This window comes from Salmo salar, chromosome 15, assembly GCF_965601325.2.
Source record: "Salmo salar chromosome 15, fSalSal1, whole genome shotgun sequence".
NCBI lineage: Eukaryota > Metazoa > Chordata > Actinopteri > Salmoniformes > Salmonidae > Salmo > Salmo salar.
In genome coordinates this window covers 88871355-88891840 of record NC_138305.1, presented here as the reverse complement: position 1 = coordinate 88891840, position 20486 = coordinate 88871355, and the positions used below count along the sequence as shown (strand labels likewise).

General features: G+C 41.6%; 1 protein-coding gene across 1 annotated transcript in view; it reads right to left on the bottom strand.

The window, feature by feature from the left end:
• The window catches only part of LOC106572369 (metabotropic glutamate receptor 4), a 124261-nt gene that overhangs the window by 72474 nt on the left and 31301 nt on the right, over positions 1-20486 (bottom strand). The window contains exons 3-4 of the mRNA XM_045696173.2: positions 11794-11994; positions 10-146 (exon numbers count right to left, since the gene is read on the bottom strand). Coding sequence (XP_045552129.2) covers positions 10-146; positions 11794-11994 — 338 coding nt within the window. The remainder of the gene's footprint in view (positions 1-9; positions 147-11793; positions 11995-20486) is intronic.

Genomic DNA, 20486 nt, shown 5'->3' with positions numbered 1-20486 from the left:
TAACCATACATCTAAATGAAGCTGGTCTGCCCAGTGGCCGATGATCTTATACTCTGTGGTGTTGTGTTTCATCTGGTACTGGTAAATTTCATAGCGACCAGGGGCATCTCCGTTCACATTGAAGATCACTGGAGTGCCAGCAATTCCTGCAGAATAATTAAGAGGGACATTTTTGTTAGTAAACCATATGTATTCAATTCAAATAATATTTATTTCCTGAGAGGGAACTTCATGTGTGGTGACGGATTGTTACACACAAGATACTTAACAACATAGAACACAAAAAGTACAGTATAAAGGATTGAAAATCCATTGATTATGCCGTAATCTATGGATTTCACATTACTGGGAATACAGATATGCATCTGTTGGTCACAGATACCTGAAAAGAAGGTACGGGCATGATCAGAAATCCTTGCGACATGGGGAGGTACATTATCATGCTGAAACATAAGGTGATGGCTGCGGATGAATGGCACGACAATGGGCCTCAGGATATCGTCACGGTATCTCTTAGCATTCAAATTGCCATCAATAAAATGAAATTGTGTTCTTTGTCCATAGCTTATGCCTGCCCATTTCATAACCATACCACCATGGGGCACTCTGTTCACAACGTTGACATCAGCAACCCGCTCGCCCACACAACGCCATACACGCTGTCTGACATCTGCCCAGTACAGTTGAAACCAGGATTCATCCAGGAAGAACAAATTTCTCCAGCATGTCAGTGGGAATCGAAGGTGAGCATTTACCCACTGAAGATGATTACGATGCAGAACTGCAGTCAGGTCAAGACTCTGGTAAGGACTACGAGCACGCAGATGAGCTTCCCTGACACGGTTTCTGAGTTTGGGCAGAAATTATTCAGTTGTTCAAACCGACAGTTTCATCACTTGTCCGGGTGGCTAGTCTCAGACGATCCCGCAGGTGAAGTAGCCAGATGTGGAGGTACTGGGCTGACGTGGTTACACGTGGTCTGTGGTAAAAACTTGCATGCTCCCTCAAAACCTGAGACATCTGTGGCATTGTGTTGTGTGACAACTGCACATTTTAGAGTCCCCAGCACAATATGTATATATACACTACCGTTCAAAAGTTTGGGGTCACTTAGAAGTTTCCTTGTTTTTGAAAGAAAAGCAAATTTTTTGTCTATTAAAATAACGTCAAATTGATCAGAAATACAGTGTAGACATTGTTCATGTTGTAAATGACTATTGTAGCTGGAAACGTCGGATTTGTTTTAATTGAATATATACATTCGCGTACAGAGGCCCATTATCAGCAACCATCACTCCTGTGTTGCAATGGCACGTTGTATTAGCTAATCCAAGTTTATCATTTTAAAAGGCTAATTGATCATTAGAAAACCCTTTTGCAATTATGTTACCACAGCTGAAAACTGTTGTCCTGATTGAAGAAGCAATACAACTGGCCTTCTTTAGACTAGTTGAGTATCTGGAGCATCAGCATTTGTGGGTTTGATTACAGGCTCAAAATGGCCAGAAACAAAGATCTTTCTTCTTAAACTCATCAGTCTGTTCTTGTTCTGAGAAATGAAGGCTATTCCATGCGAGAAATTGCCAAGAAACTGAAGATCTCTCTGGGTACTACTGCCTTAACAGAACAGCACAAACTGACTCTAACCAGAATAGAAAGAAGAGTGTGAGACCCCAGTGAACAACTGAGCAAGAAGACAAGTACATTTGTGTCTAATTTGAGAAACAGACACCTCTCAAGTCCTCAACTGGCAGCTTAATTAAATAGTACTCGCAAAACACCAGTCTCAACGTCAACAGTGAAGAGGCAACTCCAGGATGCTGGCCTTCTAGGCAGAGTTGCAAAGAAAAAAACATATCTCAGACTGGCCAATAAAAAGAAAAGATTAAGATGGGCAAAAGAACACAGACACTGGACAGAGGAACTCTCTTTGTCCTCAGAACAGCCTCAATTCTTCTGGGCATGGACTCTACAAGGTTTCGAAAGCGTTCCACAGGGATGCTGGCCCGTGTTAACTCCAATGCTTCCCACAGTTGTGTCAAGTTGGTGGAATTTCCTTTGGGTGGTGCACCCTTCTTGATATACACAGGAAACTGTTGAGGTGAAAAACACAGTTGCGTTGCAGTTCTTGACACAAACCGGTGTACCTAGCACCTACTACAATACCCCGTTCAAAGGCACATTTTTTGTCTTGCCCATTCATCCTCTGAATGGCACACATGCACAATCCATGTCTCAATTGTCTCAAGGCTTAAAAATCTTTCTTTAACTTATCGCCTCCCCTTCATTTACACTGACTGAAGTTGGTTTAACAAGTGACATCAATAAGGGATCATAGCTTCACCTGAATTCCCCTGGTCAGTCTCATGGAAGAGCAGGTGTTCTTAACGCTTTGTATACTCAGTCTACAGTAAGTTGATTATACAGACAATTTTGAATTCCAACACATTAATATTTCTCACAGAAACAAGAACTGATGCAGTCAATCTCTCCTCTACTTTGAGCAAAGAGAGACCGACATGCATACTGTTGACATTAGCCCTCTGTGTACACTGAAGGGCAAGACGTGTTCCTCTGTTCTTGGTCATTCTTTGCAGCGCTTGACCATATCACCGGGCAAAAGTCAAGATTAGATAAAACTAGAACCTGCAGTACTTGTTTGGTTGATTGTGGTGTTAAAAATGCAGGGCATTTGTTTATCACAGACACGCAGACAGTGTTCAATTATAATTATAATTTTTACCTTAATTTAAATAGGCAAGTCAGTTAAGAACAAATTCTTATTTACAATGATGACTATTGGATAGATAGCTCTCAACCCATGATATGGTAGAGGATGTAAAACCATAACACATGTTTTTCCAATAACAGATTATGGTCAATAATATCAAAGGCTGCACTAAAGTCTACACTAAAGTAAGCATTTCTACTACTCTGCTCAAATCACCGTATTCTTCTACTTTCATCACCAATGGGAACCGTCGACACGGCTGGCTAGCCTATCTTCCAAGGAGCATCTTCCAGAGTGAACAACAGTAGAAGACGGAGTGGGTTACCCCTTTTGGACAATCAGAGCCTTACAAGCGTGCCGCAAAAATGCCCAATACCCTTCCTAAGAAAGCTGGTTCCGACAGAGATCCACATCGAACGAAGGCATTTAAACATAAATACATTCATGATTTCTTACTTCAAATGGCCGGTGGTTTGTGTGCAAAGTATATGATTACTGTGAGAGTAGTTCCTAAAATGTATCAATGATAAGTGTCTCTTTCTCTCTCTCCCGCTCTTTTCATCTTCTTTGTAACAAGTCACCATATGTTGTGTCAGTCCGCTAGGGACCTTTTCTTAATGTATTAAGTGTGGATGTTCATCCTGTGTTATTATTTAGTGAGTTAGTAAATAAATAATTAAACCAATTTGTGTAGTACTGAATTATAAGTTATAAATTATAATGCTGGGGTTTTGCAGATGCAGGAGGTTATGACTGTTCAGAATGAGGATATGATACGAGATTATGATTAATACGTTGATTGTTTTATGGATGTGATCGGTAAAGACTTTTAAAGTTTAATTTGGGAGATGGTAACTCTTTAAACAATCGCTCTCATGGTGCCCCAATTTCCTAATGACTTAATTTTTACATAATTAATTTAATCAGGTAACAATTAAACATAGTTAGTTGATTTTATAAATAACAGTCATCAGAATAATGAAAGTAAAGTCATAACATATGTGACAAATACATTTCATTTGATTGACATGCATTATTGGGTATTTAATGCATTTTAGAATACGGCTGTAACTTAACAAAATGTGTAAAAAGTCAAGGGTCTGAAAACTTTCTGAATGCACTGTATATAGACATATTTACAAATATAAATATTAGTTGAGCAGTTTAATAGATGTTGGCACAAAACTAGAAGCTGATCTCTTAGATGTATATTTCATTAGTATTTTTTTTATTTAACCTTTATTTAACTAGGCAAATCAGTTAAGAACAAATTCTTATTTGCAATGACGGCCTACCCCGGCCAAACCCAAACGCGGACGATGCTGGGCCAATTGTGCGTCGCCCTATGGCTGGTTGTGATACAGCCTGGAATCAAATCAGGGTCTGTAGTGATGCCGCTAGCACTCAGAATCAGTGCCATAGACCGCTGCGCCACTCGGGAGCCCCTGCGCCACTCGAGAGCGCTATACCTGCACTCTAGCTCCATATTCACATGTGCAGCTGAATAATTCAATGGTCTTTTTATTACTATTTTTATTACCTGAGACAGTGTAATAAAGTAGTCTGTTTATTCATTAAAGCTGTAGCTGGAAAATCAGATTTTGTGGTTTTCATCATATACTGTGTATTAACAACATTACTGTATAAAAGGGCTTACTGTGGTATTAGGTGCTGGGGCATGAGTCTTCTACCATACTGTTATTAATGAGTGGAGTAAAAGGGAGGCTGACAGCCATGTGGGACTTCCCATGTCTGTGGCCATTCGCATATAATTTCACACTCTTTTGTTCTGCTTGTTTCTCTGTTAGACGTTGCCTTCAAAGTCCCCTCTCTGAGCGCTGGCTGATTACCACAGTAAGGTCCCACTCCCTGCCTCTCCCTCCCTCCCCCTCCCTCCCCTTGCCTATCTGCCTCCCCCTGCCTCTCCCTCCCTCTCCCTGCCTCTGACTTCCTCCCCTGCCTCTCCTTGCCTCTCCCTCACTCTCTCTGCCTCCCACTGCCTCTCCCTGCCTCTGCCTCCCTCCCCTGCCGCTCCATGCCTCTCCTGCTACTCCTTCCCTCTTCCTGCCACTCTTTCCTTCTTCCTGACACTCCTTCCCTCTTCCTGACACTCCTTCCCTCTTCCTGACACTCCTTCCCTCTTCCTGACACTCCTCCCTCTTCCTGACACTCCTTCCCTCTTCCTGCCATTCCTTCCCTCTTCCTGCCATTCCTTCCCTCTTCCTGCCACTCCTTCCCTCTTCCCGACACTCCTTCCCTCTTCCTGCCACTCCTTCCCTCTTCCTGCCACTCCTTCCCTCTTCCTGCCTCCCCCTGCCTCTCCCTCCCTCCCCTGCCTGTCCCTGCCTAGTCCTGCCTCTCCCCTCCCTCCCCCGTTCTTCTCCCTACCTATCCCTGCCTCTCCCTCTCTGTTTGTGCCTGCTTGGTCCTGAGCCATCCCACAAACTCATCACTGTGTCAAATGATGGGTCTGGGGATTCTGTGATTTTCTGTTGGGAGCCGAGAGTAGAGACCACAGCCAGCTGCCCCATATTAGTGTGGCTGTCGATAAATAGAGAAGGCCATGGAGAGTAACTCTCTCTCTTTCCTTCTCTCTCTCTCCTCCCCTCCATTGCACATTACCCCAAGCCCTTTGAAATATGGTTGTAGCTCATTTTGGTGGCACTTGACATCACACATGCCAAGACGTCAAAACAATACACATAGGTGTGCTTGCAAGTCAGGTCTCAGATCTCAGCTGTGAAAGTTAATGGGTGAGAAAGCTAAGATATTGAAAGGAGATTCGAAATTAACTCAGCAAAAAAACAAACGTCCCTTTTTCAGGACCCTGTCTTTCAAAGATAATTCGTAAAAATCCAAATAACTTCAAAGATCTTCATTGTAAAGTGTTTAAACACAGTTTCCCGTGCTTGTTCAATGAACCATAAACAATTAATGAACATGCACCTGTGGAACGGTCGTTAAGACATTAAAAGCTTACAGACGGTAGGCAATTAAGGTAACAATTATGAAAACTTAGGACACTAAAGAGGCCTTTCTACTGACTCTGAAAAACACCAAAAGAAAGATGCCCAGTGTCCCTGCTCATCTGTGTGAACGTGCCTGAGTCATGCTGCAAGGAGGCATGAGGACTGCAGATGTGGCCAGGGCACTAAATTGCAATGTCCGTACTGTGAGACGCCTATGACAGCGCTACAGGGAGACAGGATGGACAGCTGATCATCCTCGCAGTGAAAGAACACGTGTAACGACACCTGCACAGGATCGCTACATCCGAACATCACACCTGCGGGACAGGTACAGGATAGCAACAACTGCCCGAGTTACACCAGGAGCACAAAATTCCTCCAACAGTGCTCAGACTGTCTGCAATAGGCTGAGAGAGGCTGGACTGAGAGCTTGTAGGCTTGTTGTAAGGCAGGTCCTCACCAGAACATCACCGGCAACAACATCGCCTATGGGCACAAACCCACCGTCGCTGGACCAGACAGGACTGGCAAAAAGTGCTCTTCACTGCCAAGTCCCGGTTTTGTCTCACCAGGGGTGATGGTCGGATTCGCGTTTATCGTCGAAGGAATGAGCGTTATACCGAGGCCTGTACTCTGAAGCGGGATCGACTTGGAGGTGGAGGGTGCGTCATGGTCTGGGGCGGTGTGTCACAGCATCATCAGACTGAGCTTGTTGTCATTGCAGGCAATCTCAACGCTGTGCGTTACAAGGGAAGACATCCTTCTCCCTCATGTGGTACCCTTCCTGCAGGCTAATCCTGACATGACCCTCCAGAATGACAATGCCACCAGCCATACTGCTCATTCTGTGCGTGATTTCTTGCAAGACAGGAATGTCAGTGTTCTGTCATGGCCAGGGAAGAGCCCGGATCTCAAACCCATTGAGCATGTCTGGGACCTGTTGGATCGGAGGATGAGGGCTAGGGCTAGGGCCATTCCCCCCAGAAATATCAGGGAACTTGCAAGTGCCTTGGTGGAAGAGCGGGGTAAGATCTCACTGCAAGAACTGTCAAATCTGGTGCAGTCCACGAGGAGGAGATGCACTGCAGTACTTAATGCAGCTGGTGGCCACACCAGATACTGACTGTTACTTTTGATTTTGACCCCACCTTTGTTCAGGGACACATTATTCAATTTCTGTTAGTCACGTCTGTGGAACTTGTTCAGTTTATGTCTCAGTTGCTGAATCTTGTTATGTTCATACAAATATTTACACATGCTAAGTTTGCTGAAAATAAACGCAGTTGACAGTGAGAGGACGTTTCTTTTTTTGCTGAGTTTACAAGGCATTTCATGCGGTAAAGGTGTCACTGTGTCTATATCTAAAGAGAATTTGTTCCAAGGGGACAATGTCCACAAGTGAAACGATGTCAGCACTGAAGAGCAGATCAAAAGCCAATATTCTCAGCTTGCAAACTTAAGTTGTCTGTGGTGAGACATGAGAATGCCTTGCAGCCTCCACTGTATACATTTCTCACGACACTAAAACTACTCCAATTGTATTCATATACGAGTCACTTTTCAAATCATTTTGATGAAATACTCTGTGAGTAATTGAAACGATATGAGTTTGAATTAGAAAGGTTTATCCAGTGCCAGATAAAAATGGTAACCTTTAGAAGTCATTCATTAAAGAAGCTGATAGAAAATAGACTGGAATTAGCACACTTTACTTCTTCAAGAGGCTCCCATGGGCATTTGATAAATCAAAAAAGTATTTTAAGGTGTCAACCCTCTATATCATTTTGTATTTTGAAAAGATTTAGTGGCATTCTAGGCCTGTGGACTGGGCTTCTTGCCTGCAGCTATTGTAAGAAGGAAGAGTCCATCTCCATTATCTCAGAGGTTATTGCTCTGCTGTAGTTTTGTCACTGTCAAAGCCTGCACTTATCGAATGTGTAAAGAAAACTGGCGTCATATGGTTAAATTCTGAAGCAATAGTCTATAGGGTCTGAAGAGTGCTAAAATAGTCCAGTATAAAATCACAGTCAACTGAAATACATTCTCAAGAACCAATGATCTTGACCCAATTATTGACTGACTAATTGATAGTTACAGTATTTGGAGTATAAAAAGTACTACATATTATTCTAAGCACTTGAATTATTTACATTATGTAAAGATGGCATACATTGTACTGAAATCGTAAAGGTTAGATGTAAAAATAATATCCATAAATACATTTCATGATGGTGATTTTGTATCTTGGCATATATTCTACATATTGGAACTGCATGTGGTATAAATATATAAATATAGGCTTTTCCAGGGGTTATTCTTCCGTGAGTCTGAACATTCAATAAGGAATTTCAGAAAAGCAGTTGACAATGCTTGAAGTAAGGTCTGTAATGTATGCACAGTGGTTTACCCTAAATGTCTCAAGTGAGCTGCATGCAAACCACAAATCCATTATCATATCTGGGGGTCAATCAGGAAAAAACGGAATAAATCACTAGATAAAGTATATGTAGCACATCTCTACGAGACATCATCTCCTCTATGCCACTGTTACTGCTTCAGAATCCTGCACCCAAGGTAACAGTGAAAGATAAACAATTACCACAATCTTCTACATTTTGCTGTAAATGCAAAAGTAGGCTTTGAAAACACCGGGATTCAGTGGTGACACACTATAATTTACAACCACTCAAAACGGAGGCCCAGCCTTTCCTAGTTATTAGTCATCCAATTGAGCAGAGCTAAGGCCAATGCTGTGGCTGATTGTCCTGTCAGCCTCTCCCTGTCATCTTTATGTGACACAAAACTCAAAAAGGGTGATGCATTGTGTTCCATGCTGTATTTTACCCTCCCCTTGCTGTTTGTTGTGTCACGTAATTTGTTAGTTGCCTGGCAGGGAGGATGGCATTTGCCGTTTATGCTTCCCCACTCTGTAATTAAACATTCATACGCAGGCAGTTGCAACAATTAACTGGCTTTACAAAACAGCAAGTTTATATGTGCTAGGCTTTGCTTAAGGCCGCTCAATGAGGAAAAGTATCCATTGTTTGAAGAACTCAGAAGTAGACAAACAATATTGTATTTTGTGAGCTAAAGCAACAGTCTCAGCAACAATCTCAACCATGCTAAAATCACAAAAATCGAACAGTTCAATGCTTTTAATGAACGCGAAGCCGATGGGTTCTAGTGTAATGGATATGGGTATTTAGAACTTTTTATCTCTAACCGTGTTTTCTTTGAACCAAGGGACTTCACAATGTAAGTTATGCTATCACAAAAATATGATAGAGTTTAGCCAGCGCAGCAGTAACATTTCTGAAACGACACAGACAATACGGTGGTAGGCCTAACATCAACAAGAATCAACTTTGTCAACAATATCTGGAGTGGCCAGGTGTCTCCTTTCCTCTAGTCAGCATGGGTGCTTCTAGTTCCCAGAATACACTGGGATCATATCAACATTTCCTGTTCTCTTCCTTAAAACCTTTTAAATTCTACTTTCTAATGTACAGTAAGACTTCACAGCAATACATCCTACCGGTAATGTGTTTTTGGCATTGATTTTTAGGCCATCTTAGGTTTAAATGCAATACCTGTAGTTTTATTACTGAGAAGTCTTCCAGTAATGCATGTATAGGGTTTTCTAAGTCCTTTTCCATAGGGGAGTGCTACTGCTAGGTTGGAGACTGAGTGAACTGGACATGAAGGTGAGAGCAGTGGGATGGCTAGATGTCAAAAGATAGCTTAATGCCTGAACTTTGGTTCAGGTTGTGAACTTGTGCATCTTCTGCTGAGTTTAGAAAATTGGGCCAATTTGTTTCATATTGTGTTAGAACAAACACCCAAATGAGGGGTGACCTGGATACATATAATCACCAAGTTGAGAAATATGCAAACAATGTTCTAATTATAATTTGTATGTTGTCTCCATTTTGGGAAGAACTTGTGGTTGGTTGTCTAAAGGAGAAAACATGGTAACAGAACTAAGCTTATTCCTTAAGAGAAGGCTTCCCTTTTTCTTGTATTTTGCAGACAGACAATATTCCCTTTAAGTAAAGGGAACTGAGGTAAATAAAGTTAATTCATTGTGTTACACCCTGATCTGTTTCACCTGTCTTCGTGATTGTCTCCACCTCCCTCCAGGTGTTGCCCATCTTCCCCATTATCCCCTGTGTATTTATACCTGTGTTCTCTGTTTGTCTGTTGCCAGTGCGTTTTGTTTTGTCATGCCTACCAGCGTTTTTCCCCTCTGCTCCTGTCTCTTGATTGTTCCTGTTTCCTAGTTTTCCCGGTGTTGACCATTCTGCCTGCCTTGAGCCTGCCTGCCATCCTGTACCTTTGCCCCACCTTTCTGGATTACTGACTTTAGCCTGCCCTGACCCTGAGCCTGCCTGCCGTCCTGTACCTTTGCCCCACCTATCTGGATTACTGACCTCTGCCTGCCCTTGACCTGTCTTTTGCCTACCCCTGTTCGATTAATAAACTGTTGTTACTTCGACGTTGTCTGCATCTGGGTCTTACCTGAAACGTGATACATTGAGACAAATGAGCGGTGTTGCATTCAGGAAATGTGTGTACATTCAGAGCAATAAAATGCAACAGCTCTCGGGTCGAGCTTAACAGAGAGAAACCCTGAAGCACAGAACAGGAGTGAGGAGCTGCTAGAGCAGCCTACGTGCAGTGTGGCTATCCCTGGTGATGAGCCATTTAGGTCAGGAAGTGAAGTAATCATCTCAGTTACAAAGCTGAACAGGTAGCTGAAGAGGTAGACGTTGTTCAATGGAGGTGGTGATTGGTTGGTATGCCTACTCAATATACACTCTGCCTGATAGAGTCACCTTTTGTGCATAACATAAGAAGCAGCACACCTCTATGGAAGGTTAATAAGAGCCCTGTGATAAGGCAGCTCTCCATTTTGCTGTTCAGCTATTCTATTCTATTCTGACCCTACGGCTCTCCCTTCCATTCTCAATTTGGATTGTGCCTTCCTCTACCTCCATTCAAATAGGGCACCTATTACCATATAATTAGCTCTAAGGGAGGGTCTGAGCAGTCCATGGATGTCAGGATGCACATGTTGCATTATGTCTGATTGCCTCCACTCTGCATCACTCTGACCTTCTGCTCAGTTGATGTATAATTAGCAGCACTTTATTAGAACAGATGAAAGTGACATCAGACAGAGACCGTACTCTAAAATAGCCTAGCAGGCCAATGAGTCACACTCACACAATTGGTTATTAGGCGATCTGAGTTTGTCTTTCCTTGAAATTTCAACACCTGTGTGGACTGGAGATGAGGTTGTCACTTTGAGGTTTATAAAATGACTAAGACAGTGTGGGTGACTTTTCTGTCAGCTAAACAGTATTGAGTTCCACGAATAAAGCGTTAATTATCTTATAACTTTTGTTTTATGTTGATCTTCAATCGATCTACAAGCTATCAATAACCAAGCTTTATACAGTCCAGCTGATTTGAATCAAATGTCCACTGTCTTGTTTGATATTTCACCACAACTAGCGTATTTTTCCTAAAGCTTGTTCCATTACAACAACACAAGGTTTTTCTCTTCTTTTGACTGCAGTGTACAACAGTGCAGTGAACTACTACCACTTCAAATGCTTCTCTGGCAAAAGAGATTCCATACAAATGCAGATTACTTTCTCTGGACTGAGTAACAGTAAGCTAGTAATATCGGTTTGCTCCCCTGCAATAGCAGCTTGATTTTGCTTTCATGTTCTCTTTACGGATTTGTTGGGAGAGGCATTTTTTATGCTGCTCTCTGGAAGACTCTGGAATCTTTCAGTTGGCTGTAGAAACACAATGTTTCTTGTATCACGGTTTGTTTTCAAAATAATTACAATAGTAAGACACATCATTCAAGCTAAATGTGGTGGAAGGAACAAAGCAAGGGTTTAATATACCTCTTTACAAATGAATGGTAAGGCATTTTCTTACAGAGAGAGAAAAACTGAAGGAAATGCTGATGCCTTTGCCAATGTGTATATTTGTATAGTGTTTGTGAATTATTTGTGTGTATCTGCTATCTTGCATATATTCACAGGTGTTTGTAGTTTGTGCATTACAAAAACAAACCTGTAAAGTTGACTTTGCGAATGAACTTGAGCAACATGGTCCCATTGATGGTTTCCATTTTGGAGCAGAGGCCCACTTTTCCTGGACAGAGCTCCTTGTGCATGTTGTGTAGGGCATGAGCCATGGCGTAGACTGCGTCGACCACAAACTGGACCTTTCCCTCCTGCTCATAGGACGAGTCCTTCCCGATCCGCTCGTGGTCTAAAGGGACACAAAGATAGGAGTTACTGTTCAATTCAGTCATTATACGTAGCATAACACAAACACTCTTGTAATAACATTTAGTCCAAAGAGAATAAAAGCACTTCTGTATTACAGTGGATCTTAACAGTTTTCGTAAACAATTAAATTATTGTAAATCCAACTCTACCCTACTATTCAGCAAATAAACTCAGCAAAAAAAGAAACGTCCTCTCACTGTTAACTGCGTTTATTTTCAGCAAACTTAACACGTGTAAATATTTGTATGAACATAACAAGATTCAACAACTGAGAAATAAACTGAACAAGTTCCACAGACATGTGACTAACAGAAATTGAATAATGTGTCCCTGAACAAAGGGGGGTCAAAATTAAAAGTAACAGTCAGTATCTGGTGTGGCCACCAGCTGCATTAAGTACTGCAGTGCATTTCCGACGGTGGGTTTGTGCCCATAGGCGACGTTGTTGCCGGTGATGTCTGGTGAGGACCTGCCTTACAACAGGCCTGCAAGCCCTCAGTCCAGCCTCTCTCAGCCTATTGCGGACAGTCTGAGCACTGATGGAGAGATTGTGCGTTCCCACATCTGGCCAGCATGCCTCAGGCACGTTCACACAGATGAGCAGGGACCCTGGGCATCTTTCTTTTGGTGTTTTTCAGAGTCAGTAGAAAGGCCTCTTTAGTGTCCTAAGTTTTCATAACTGTGACCTTTTTTTACATTTTCTTTTGATTTTTTTTTTTAATTGCCTACCGTCTGTAAGCTGTTAGTGTCTTAACGACCGTTCCACAGGTGCATGTTCATTAATTTTTTATGGTTCATTGAACAAGCACGGGAAACAGTGTTTAAACCCTTTACAATGAAGATCTGTGAAGTTATTTGGATTTTTACGAATTATCTTTGAAAGACAGGGTCCTGAAAAAGGGGCGTTTCTTTTTTTGCTGAGTTTTGTTGGCTTTGTTATTAGTTGCCCTTTGTTTTTACAGCTTCTCAACTTTGACTCTACACTCTGACTCAATGAATTTGACATGGCATGCCCAATAAGACTGCAGTTTTTTTATGTACTGCAGAGCAGAACAACCAACCAACCTCAGAGAGCGAAACGGCTGAACAACACTGATTGCAAGAAAAGGGAAATCAAGCAAATGATAGCCTTTTAGAGTGTTCTGATTGCTTTGTTGTCAATCTACCCTTCATACCCATACTTAATTTATTTGGAGCTTGGCAGAAATTAAAGTTGCCAATTACATGCTATTTGTTCCAGACATTAATTAGCCTAACCCTTTTCTACGAATGCAAATTATTAAAAAAAAAATGCTTTTATATATTGCATTATGGTCCAGTTATTTCTGATTGATGAGGAAAGTCTCTTAGCATACATTTACATCTCAACACATATCACTGCATTCCAAAATTTTACTGCACTTCGGAATATGTCTGGTATAGACCTACAACTCAAATTAGAGTTCTCTTGAGACAAGAAATCTACATATCTAACAAATATATATATTTTGGAAAGGTTCCTTTGATGTAGAAAGAACACAACTGACCGACAGGTCTTGTTAATCTGCCATGTTCTACTATTCATCAGAGATGTGTTAATCAAGGCTAGAGTGTGTGATGGAGGAGGACTGGAAGACAGAGCAAGACAGGCCTAATCATTCTTCAGTATCAATGTAATTAGTTATGACAGTTGTATATTAATCATAGCAGAGGTTGTTTCAATGCTTTGGAAATGTGTTAATCACCATGCAAGGTTTCAATTAACATCCTGGTCCCGCAATTAGCCACTGCCCTGTCAGCGCCTGCATGGAGAGAGTGACAGTGGTGCAGTCCACTGGCCTTTAATTGGCTTGTCTCAGTTGTTATTATTACAGCACCAATGAGAAGGAAAAACCACCACCACCACCAGCCAAGGTCCCCACCTTTGGCATCGGGCCTGACAACTAAGTGAGTTGTGATTCCGTACACAGCATGACTATAGTTTATATTATCAGTATGCCAGACCAGAGGTTTCAGCCATTGAGAAGAGTCTGATGAGAATGAAAGACAGATTAGGGTTGCTCTGCTGTCTGAATTATGAATACATTTAACAACGGCTGTGGCATTCTAACTAAATCAACTACATTTTTGAATTTAGTCAAATGAAATACAAACTGATCTATAAGATATGAGGAACAAAGTTTAACATGACTGAAATCATTTTCAGAGGGATGCAATGAGTTCAGTCATACAGCTAATATGAACACTGTCACAGCACACATTTTAATAATAGCCGGTGAAGATCATTAATAGTTGCATCCTCGTCCTGTGAAATCATTAGCTGAGAACCAAAGTTTGGAGGAGCTAGCTTGGGGACCAAGATAGGGGCAACGTGAAAGCACTGACAGCTGATCCTTATTGTAACAGATACCATCTGCCACTCTTTTACCCTGTGTGACAATTCCGCACCATGCTATTCAAGTAAAATCAACAGGGTCGACGACCTCTGAGGAAGTTCAAACACTCCTAGGCAATGAAAGGATTTTGTCAGATTGCTTACTGATGTTCTCAATGCTTGATGATTAGTGCTCGTGGAATTAAATAAGTAGACTGGATCATTTCTATGAGTCATGATGGAAATAGGAGATGGGGGGAGTAAACCTATACAGTACTATTTTTCAAAATAATTCTACTTAACTTTAACTATGCCTATATCTCGAAAGTATGTAAAAGTACATATATTGTACATGCATACTATATAATTGTGAGACTTACACTTAATAAAACAGGTACATAAATGCAAGGCTTATGTGTGTTTTGTGTAACCAAATCTCCTTTTGCCAGTGATAAAGGGGGGAGGCAACATTCCACATAATCAGCCTAGTTCTTTAATGTCCATTTGGAAAGTAGTCTTCGTGCCTCTGTGTTGGTAGCCAGACATTCATTGTCACTGATGAATGTGACTCTGTCACATATTACTCTTGCATTTGCTAAGTAAGGACTCTACTGCCCAGTGTTAATGGCTGTGATACAAATCAACAGGCAGTTCCATCTAGGGGATGGCCTCTGAGGTCACTTCTTTCCCCTCTCCCTTCAGACCCATGCTCCAAATTCAGCTCGGCTCTCTTTCTCATCTCACTTTGTCTCTTAATGCCGAATCCACTTGTTCCCTGAATGTAAACAAGACATAGAATGTATAAGATAAGAAAAAGAAAAACAGGATGGAGTAATTGATAAGTTGCTCAGCTTTTTGTGTTCTGCATGCCTCATGAAAGGTATACATGGCCATTTCTTATCTAAACAGAGGCACTTAATGTTAACAAATGCTGGCTTTGAACAGATAAATCATTTTTTTGTTTTCTCTTGCTGCTGCTATCTGCAGTTTGAATCAGTATTTTCCCAGGCTGGGAGAAGCAATTTAACATCCCTGACAAGCCTTTGAAAGTTTAAGAAGCTTTAATAAAACATTTCCAGTTATGGTCCTGTAAATGTGTGCCATAGGCATACCAATCAAAAAGGCCTGCTCTCACTCACTTACACACTTACACACACACACACACACACCTCAGCTTTCAGCAATATTTTGGCATTAATGGCACAAATAACTTATGGAATGCCAGGATGAGGAGGCTCTGATAACTGAACAGGGATCTGCTGCTCATTTATGATTTTATCAGGATCTCCATTAGCCAACGTCAATGGTGACAGCTTGTCTTCCTGGGATCCGACAGAGAACTAAAAAGACATTACAGACAAAAACACAATTTACATACATTTAAAATAATAACATGAACATTACAGACATATACTGTATATATACACACACAAGTCTGTGGACACCCCTTCAATGAGTGGTTTTGGCTATTTCAGCCACACCCGTTGCTGTCAGGTGTATAAAATCGAGCACACAGCCATGCAATCTCCATAGAGAAACACTGGCAGTCGAGTGGCCTTACTGAAGGGCTCAGTGACATTCAACGTGACACCATCATAGGATGTCACCTTTCCAACAAGTCAGTTTGTACAATTCCTGCCCTGCTATATCTGCCCCGGTCCCCCAAAAACGTATCGTCTCTCCTCGGTTGCAACACTCACTCCCGAGTTTCAAACTGCCTCTGGAAGCAACCTCAGCTCAAGAACTGTTTGTCGAGAGCTTCAAGAATTGAGTTTACATGGCCGAGCAGCCCCACACAAGCCTAAGATCACCATGCGCAATGCCAAGCGTCAGTTAGAGTTAAAGCTCACCGCCATTAGACTCTGGAGCAGTGGAAACGTGCTCTCTGCAGTAATGAATCACACTTCACCATCTGGCAGTCCAACGGACGAATCTGGGTTTAGCAAAGGCCAGGAGAATGCTACCTGCTCGAATGCATAGTGTCAACTGTAAAGTCTGGTGGAGGAGGAATAATGTTCTGGGGCTGTTTTTCATGGTTTGGGCTGGGTCCCTTAGTTCCAGTGAAGGGAAATCTTAATGGTACAGCATTAATGCTACAGAAAAGCGAGGTCCATAGAGAAATAATTTATTGAGATTGGTGGGGAAGAACTTGAGCGGCCTGCACAGAGACCTGACCTCAACCCCATCGAACACCTTTGGGATGAATTGGAACGCCGACTGCGAGCCAGGCCCAATCACCTAACATTAGCGCCCGACCTCACTAATGCTTTTGTGGCTGAATGGAAGCAAGTCCCCGCAGCAATGTTCCAACATCTAGTTGAAAGCCTTCCCAGAAAAGTGGAGTCTGTTAAAGCAGCAAAGAGGGGACCAACTCCATATTAATGCCCATGATTTTAGAATGAGATGTTGGACGAGCAGGTTTCCACATACTTTTTGTCAAGTGTATGTAAACTTCCGACTGCAACTGTAAATATTTATATATATATAGTTTACATACACTTAGGTCGGAGACATTAAAACTCATTTTTCAACCACTTCACAAATGTCTTGATAACATACTATAGTTTTGGCAAATCAGTTAGGACATCTACTTTGTGCATGACACAAGTAATCTTTCCAACAATTGTTTAGAGACAGATTATTTCACTTATAATTCATTGTATCACAATTCCAGTGGGTCAGAAGTTTACATACACTAAGTTGACTGTGCCTTTAAACAGCTTGTAAAATTCCAGATAATGATGTCATGGCCTTAGAAGCTTCTGATAGGCTAATTGACATCATTTGAGTCAATTGGAGGTGTACCTGTGGATGTATTTCAAGGCCTACCTTCAAACTCAGCTCCTCTTTGCTTGACATCATGTGAAAATCAAAGGAAATCAGCCAAGACCTCAGAAATAAATTTGTCTGGTTCATCCTTGGGAGCAATTTCCAAATGCCTGAAGGTACCAAGGTACAAGTATAAACACCATGGGACCACGCAGCCGTCGCTTAGGAAGGAGACGCGTTCTGTCTCCTAGAGATGAATGTACTTTGGTGTGAAAAGTGCAAATCAATCCCAGAACAACAGCAAAGGACCTTGTGAAGATGCTGGAGGAAACAGGTACAAAAGTATCTATATACACAGTAAAACGAGTCCTATATCGATATAACCTGAAATACCGCTCAGCAAGGAAGAAGCCGCTGCTCCAAAACATCCATAAAAAAAGCCAGATTACGGTTTGCAACTGCACATGGGGAAAAAGATCGTACTTTTTGGAGAAATGTCCTCTGGTCTGATGAAACAAAAATAGAACTGTTTGGCCATAAGGACCATCATTATGTTTGGAGGAAAAAGGGGGAGGCTTGCAAACCAAAGAACACCATCCCAACCGTGAAGCACGCTGGTGGCAGCATCATGTTGTGGAGGTGCTTTGCTGCAGGAGGGACTGGTGCACTTCACAAAATAGATGGTATCATGAGGAGGGAAATGATGTGGATATATTGAAGCAACATCTCAAGACATCAGTCAGGAAGTTAAAGCTTGGTCGCAAATGGGTCTTCCAAATGGACAATGACCCCTAGCATACTAACAAAGTTGTGGCAAAATGGCTTAAGGATATCAAAATCAAGGTATTGGAGTGGCCATCACAAAGCCCTGACCTCAATCCTATAGAAAATTTGTGGGCAGAACTGAAAAAGCGTGTGCCAGCAAGGAGGCCTACTAACCTGACTCAGTTACACCAGCTCCGTCAGGAGGAATGGGCCAAAATTCACCCAACTTATTGTGGGACGCTTGTAGAAGGCTACCCAAAACGCTTGAGCCAAATTAAACAATTTAAAGGCAATGCTTCCAAATACTAATTGAGTGTATGTAAACTTCTGACCCACTGGGAATGTAATGAAAGAAATAAAAGCTGAAATAAATCCTTCTCTCTGCTATTTCACATTCTTAAAATAAAGTGGTAATCCTAACTGACATAAGACAGGGCATTTTTACTAGGATTAAATGTCAGGAATTGTGAAAAACTGAGTTTAAATGAAGTTGGCTATATATATAACCTACCGTTCAAAAGTTTGAGGTCACTTAGAAATGTCCTTCTTTTTGATAGAAAAGCACATTTTTTGACCATTAACATAATATAAAATTTATCAGAAGTACGGTGTAGACATTTTTTATGTTGTAAATGACTATTGTAGATGGAAACGGCTGATTTTTTATGGAATATCTACATAGACGTACAGAGGCCCATTGTCAGCAACCATCAGTCCTCTGTTCCAATGTTACGTTGTGTTAGCTAATCCAAGTGTATCATTTTAAAAGGCTAATTGATCACTGGAAAACCCTTTTGCAATTATGTTAGCACAGCTGAAAACTGTGTTCTGATTAAAGAATCAATAAAACTGGCCTTCTTTAGATTAGTTGAGTATCTGGAGCATCAACATTTTTGGGTTCGATTACAGGCTCAAAATGACCAGAAACAAAGATTTTCTTCTGAATCTTTTCAGTCTATTCTTGTTCTGAGAAATGAAGACTATTCCATGCAAGAAATTGCCAAGAAACTAAAGATATCCTACAACGCTGTGTACTACTCCCTTCACAGTACAGCGCAAACTGGCTCTTACCAGAATAGAAAGAGGAGTGGGAGGCCCCGTTGCACAACTGAGCAAGAGGACAAGTACATTAGAGTGTCTAGTTTGAGAAACAGACACCTCACAAGTCCTCAACTGGCAGCTTCATTAAATAGTACCCGCAAAACACCAGTCTCAATGTCAACAGTGAAGACGCGACTCCGGGATGCTGGCCTTCGAGGCAGAGTTGCAAAGAAAAAGCCATATGTCTGTCCAGTGTCTGTGTTCTTTTGCCCATTCTTATTATTGGCCAGTCTGTGACATTGCTTTTTCTTTGCATATATATATATATATATATATATATATATATATATATATATATATATATATATATATAGTATCACTCAAAAGTTTGGACTTACCTACTCACTCCAGGTTTTTTCTTTATTTTTACTATTTTCTACATTGTAGAATAATAGTGAAGACATCAAAACTATGAAATAACACATATGGAATCATGTAGTAGCCCAAAAAGTGTTAAACAAATCAAAGTATATTTTATTTTTGAGATTCTTCAAAGTAGCCACCCTTTGCCTTGATGACAGCTTTGTAAACTCTTGGCATTCTCTCAACCAGCTTCAGCTGGAATGGTTTTCCAACAGTCTTGAAGGAGTTCCCACATATACTGAGCACTTGTTGGCTGCTTTTCCTTCACTCTGCGGTCCAACTCATCCCAAAACATCTCAATTGGGTTGAGTTCGGGTGATTGTGGAGTGCAGGTCATATGATGCAGCACTCCATCACTCTCCTTATTGGTCAAATAGCCCTTACACAGCCCGGAGGTGTGTTTTGGGTCTTTGTCCTGTTGAAAAACAAATGATAGTCCCACTAAGCTCAAACCAGATGGGATGCCGTATCGCTGCAGAATGCTGTGGTCGCCATGCTGGTTAAGTGTGCCTTGAAGTCACTGACAGTGTCACCAGCAAAGCACCCCCACACCATCACACTTCCTCCTTCATGCTTCACGGTGGGAACCACACATGCAGAGATCATCCGTTCACCTACTCTGCGTCTAACAAAGACACAGCGGTTGGAACCAAAAATTTCACATTAGGACTCATCAGCCCACAGGACAGATTTCCACCAGTCTAATGTCCATTGCTCGGGTTTCTTGGCCCATGCAAGTCTCTTCTTCTTATTGGTGTCTTTTAGTAGAGGTTTCTTTGCAGCAATTCGACCATGAAGGCCTGATTCACGCAGTCTCTGAACAGCTGATGTTGAAATATGTCTTACTTGAACTCTGTGAAGCAACTCTGTGATTTATTTAGAATTCAAGGCACACTTAACCAGTATGGTACCACAACACACTGCAGCGATATGCCATCCCATTTCATTTGCGATTAGTGGAACTATCATTTGTTTTTCAAGAGGACAATGACCCAACACACCTCCAGAATGCCAAGTGTCATTCAAACACTTGAATAAGTAGGTGTGTCCAAGCTTTTAACTGCTGCTGATGTTAATGGTAGATTCTGGAACAGGAATACAAATCTTGGGAGGACATTCAT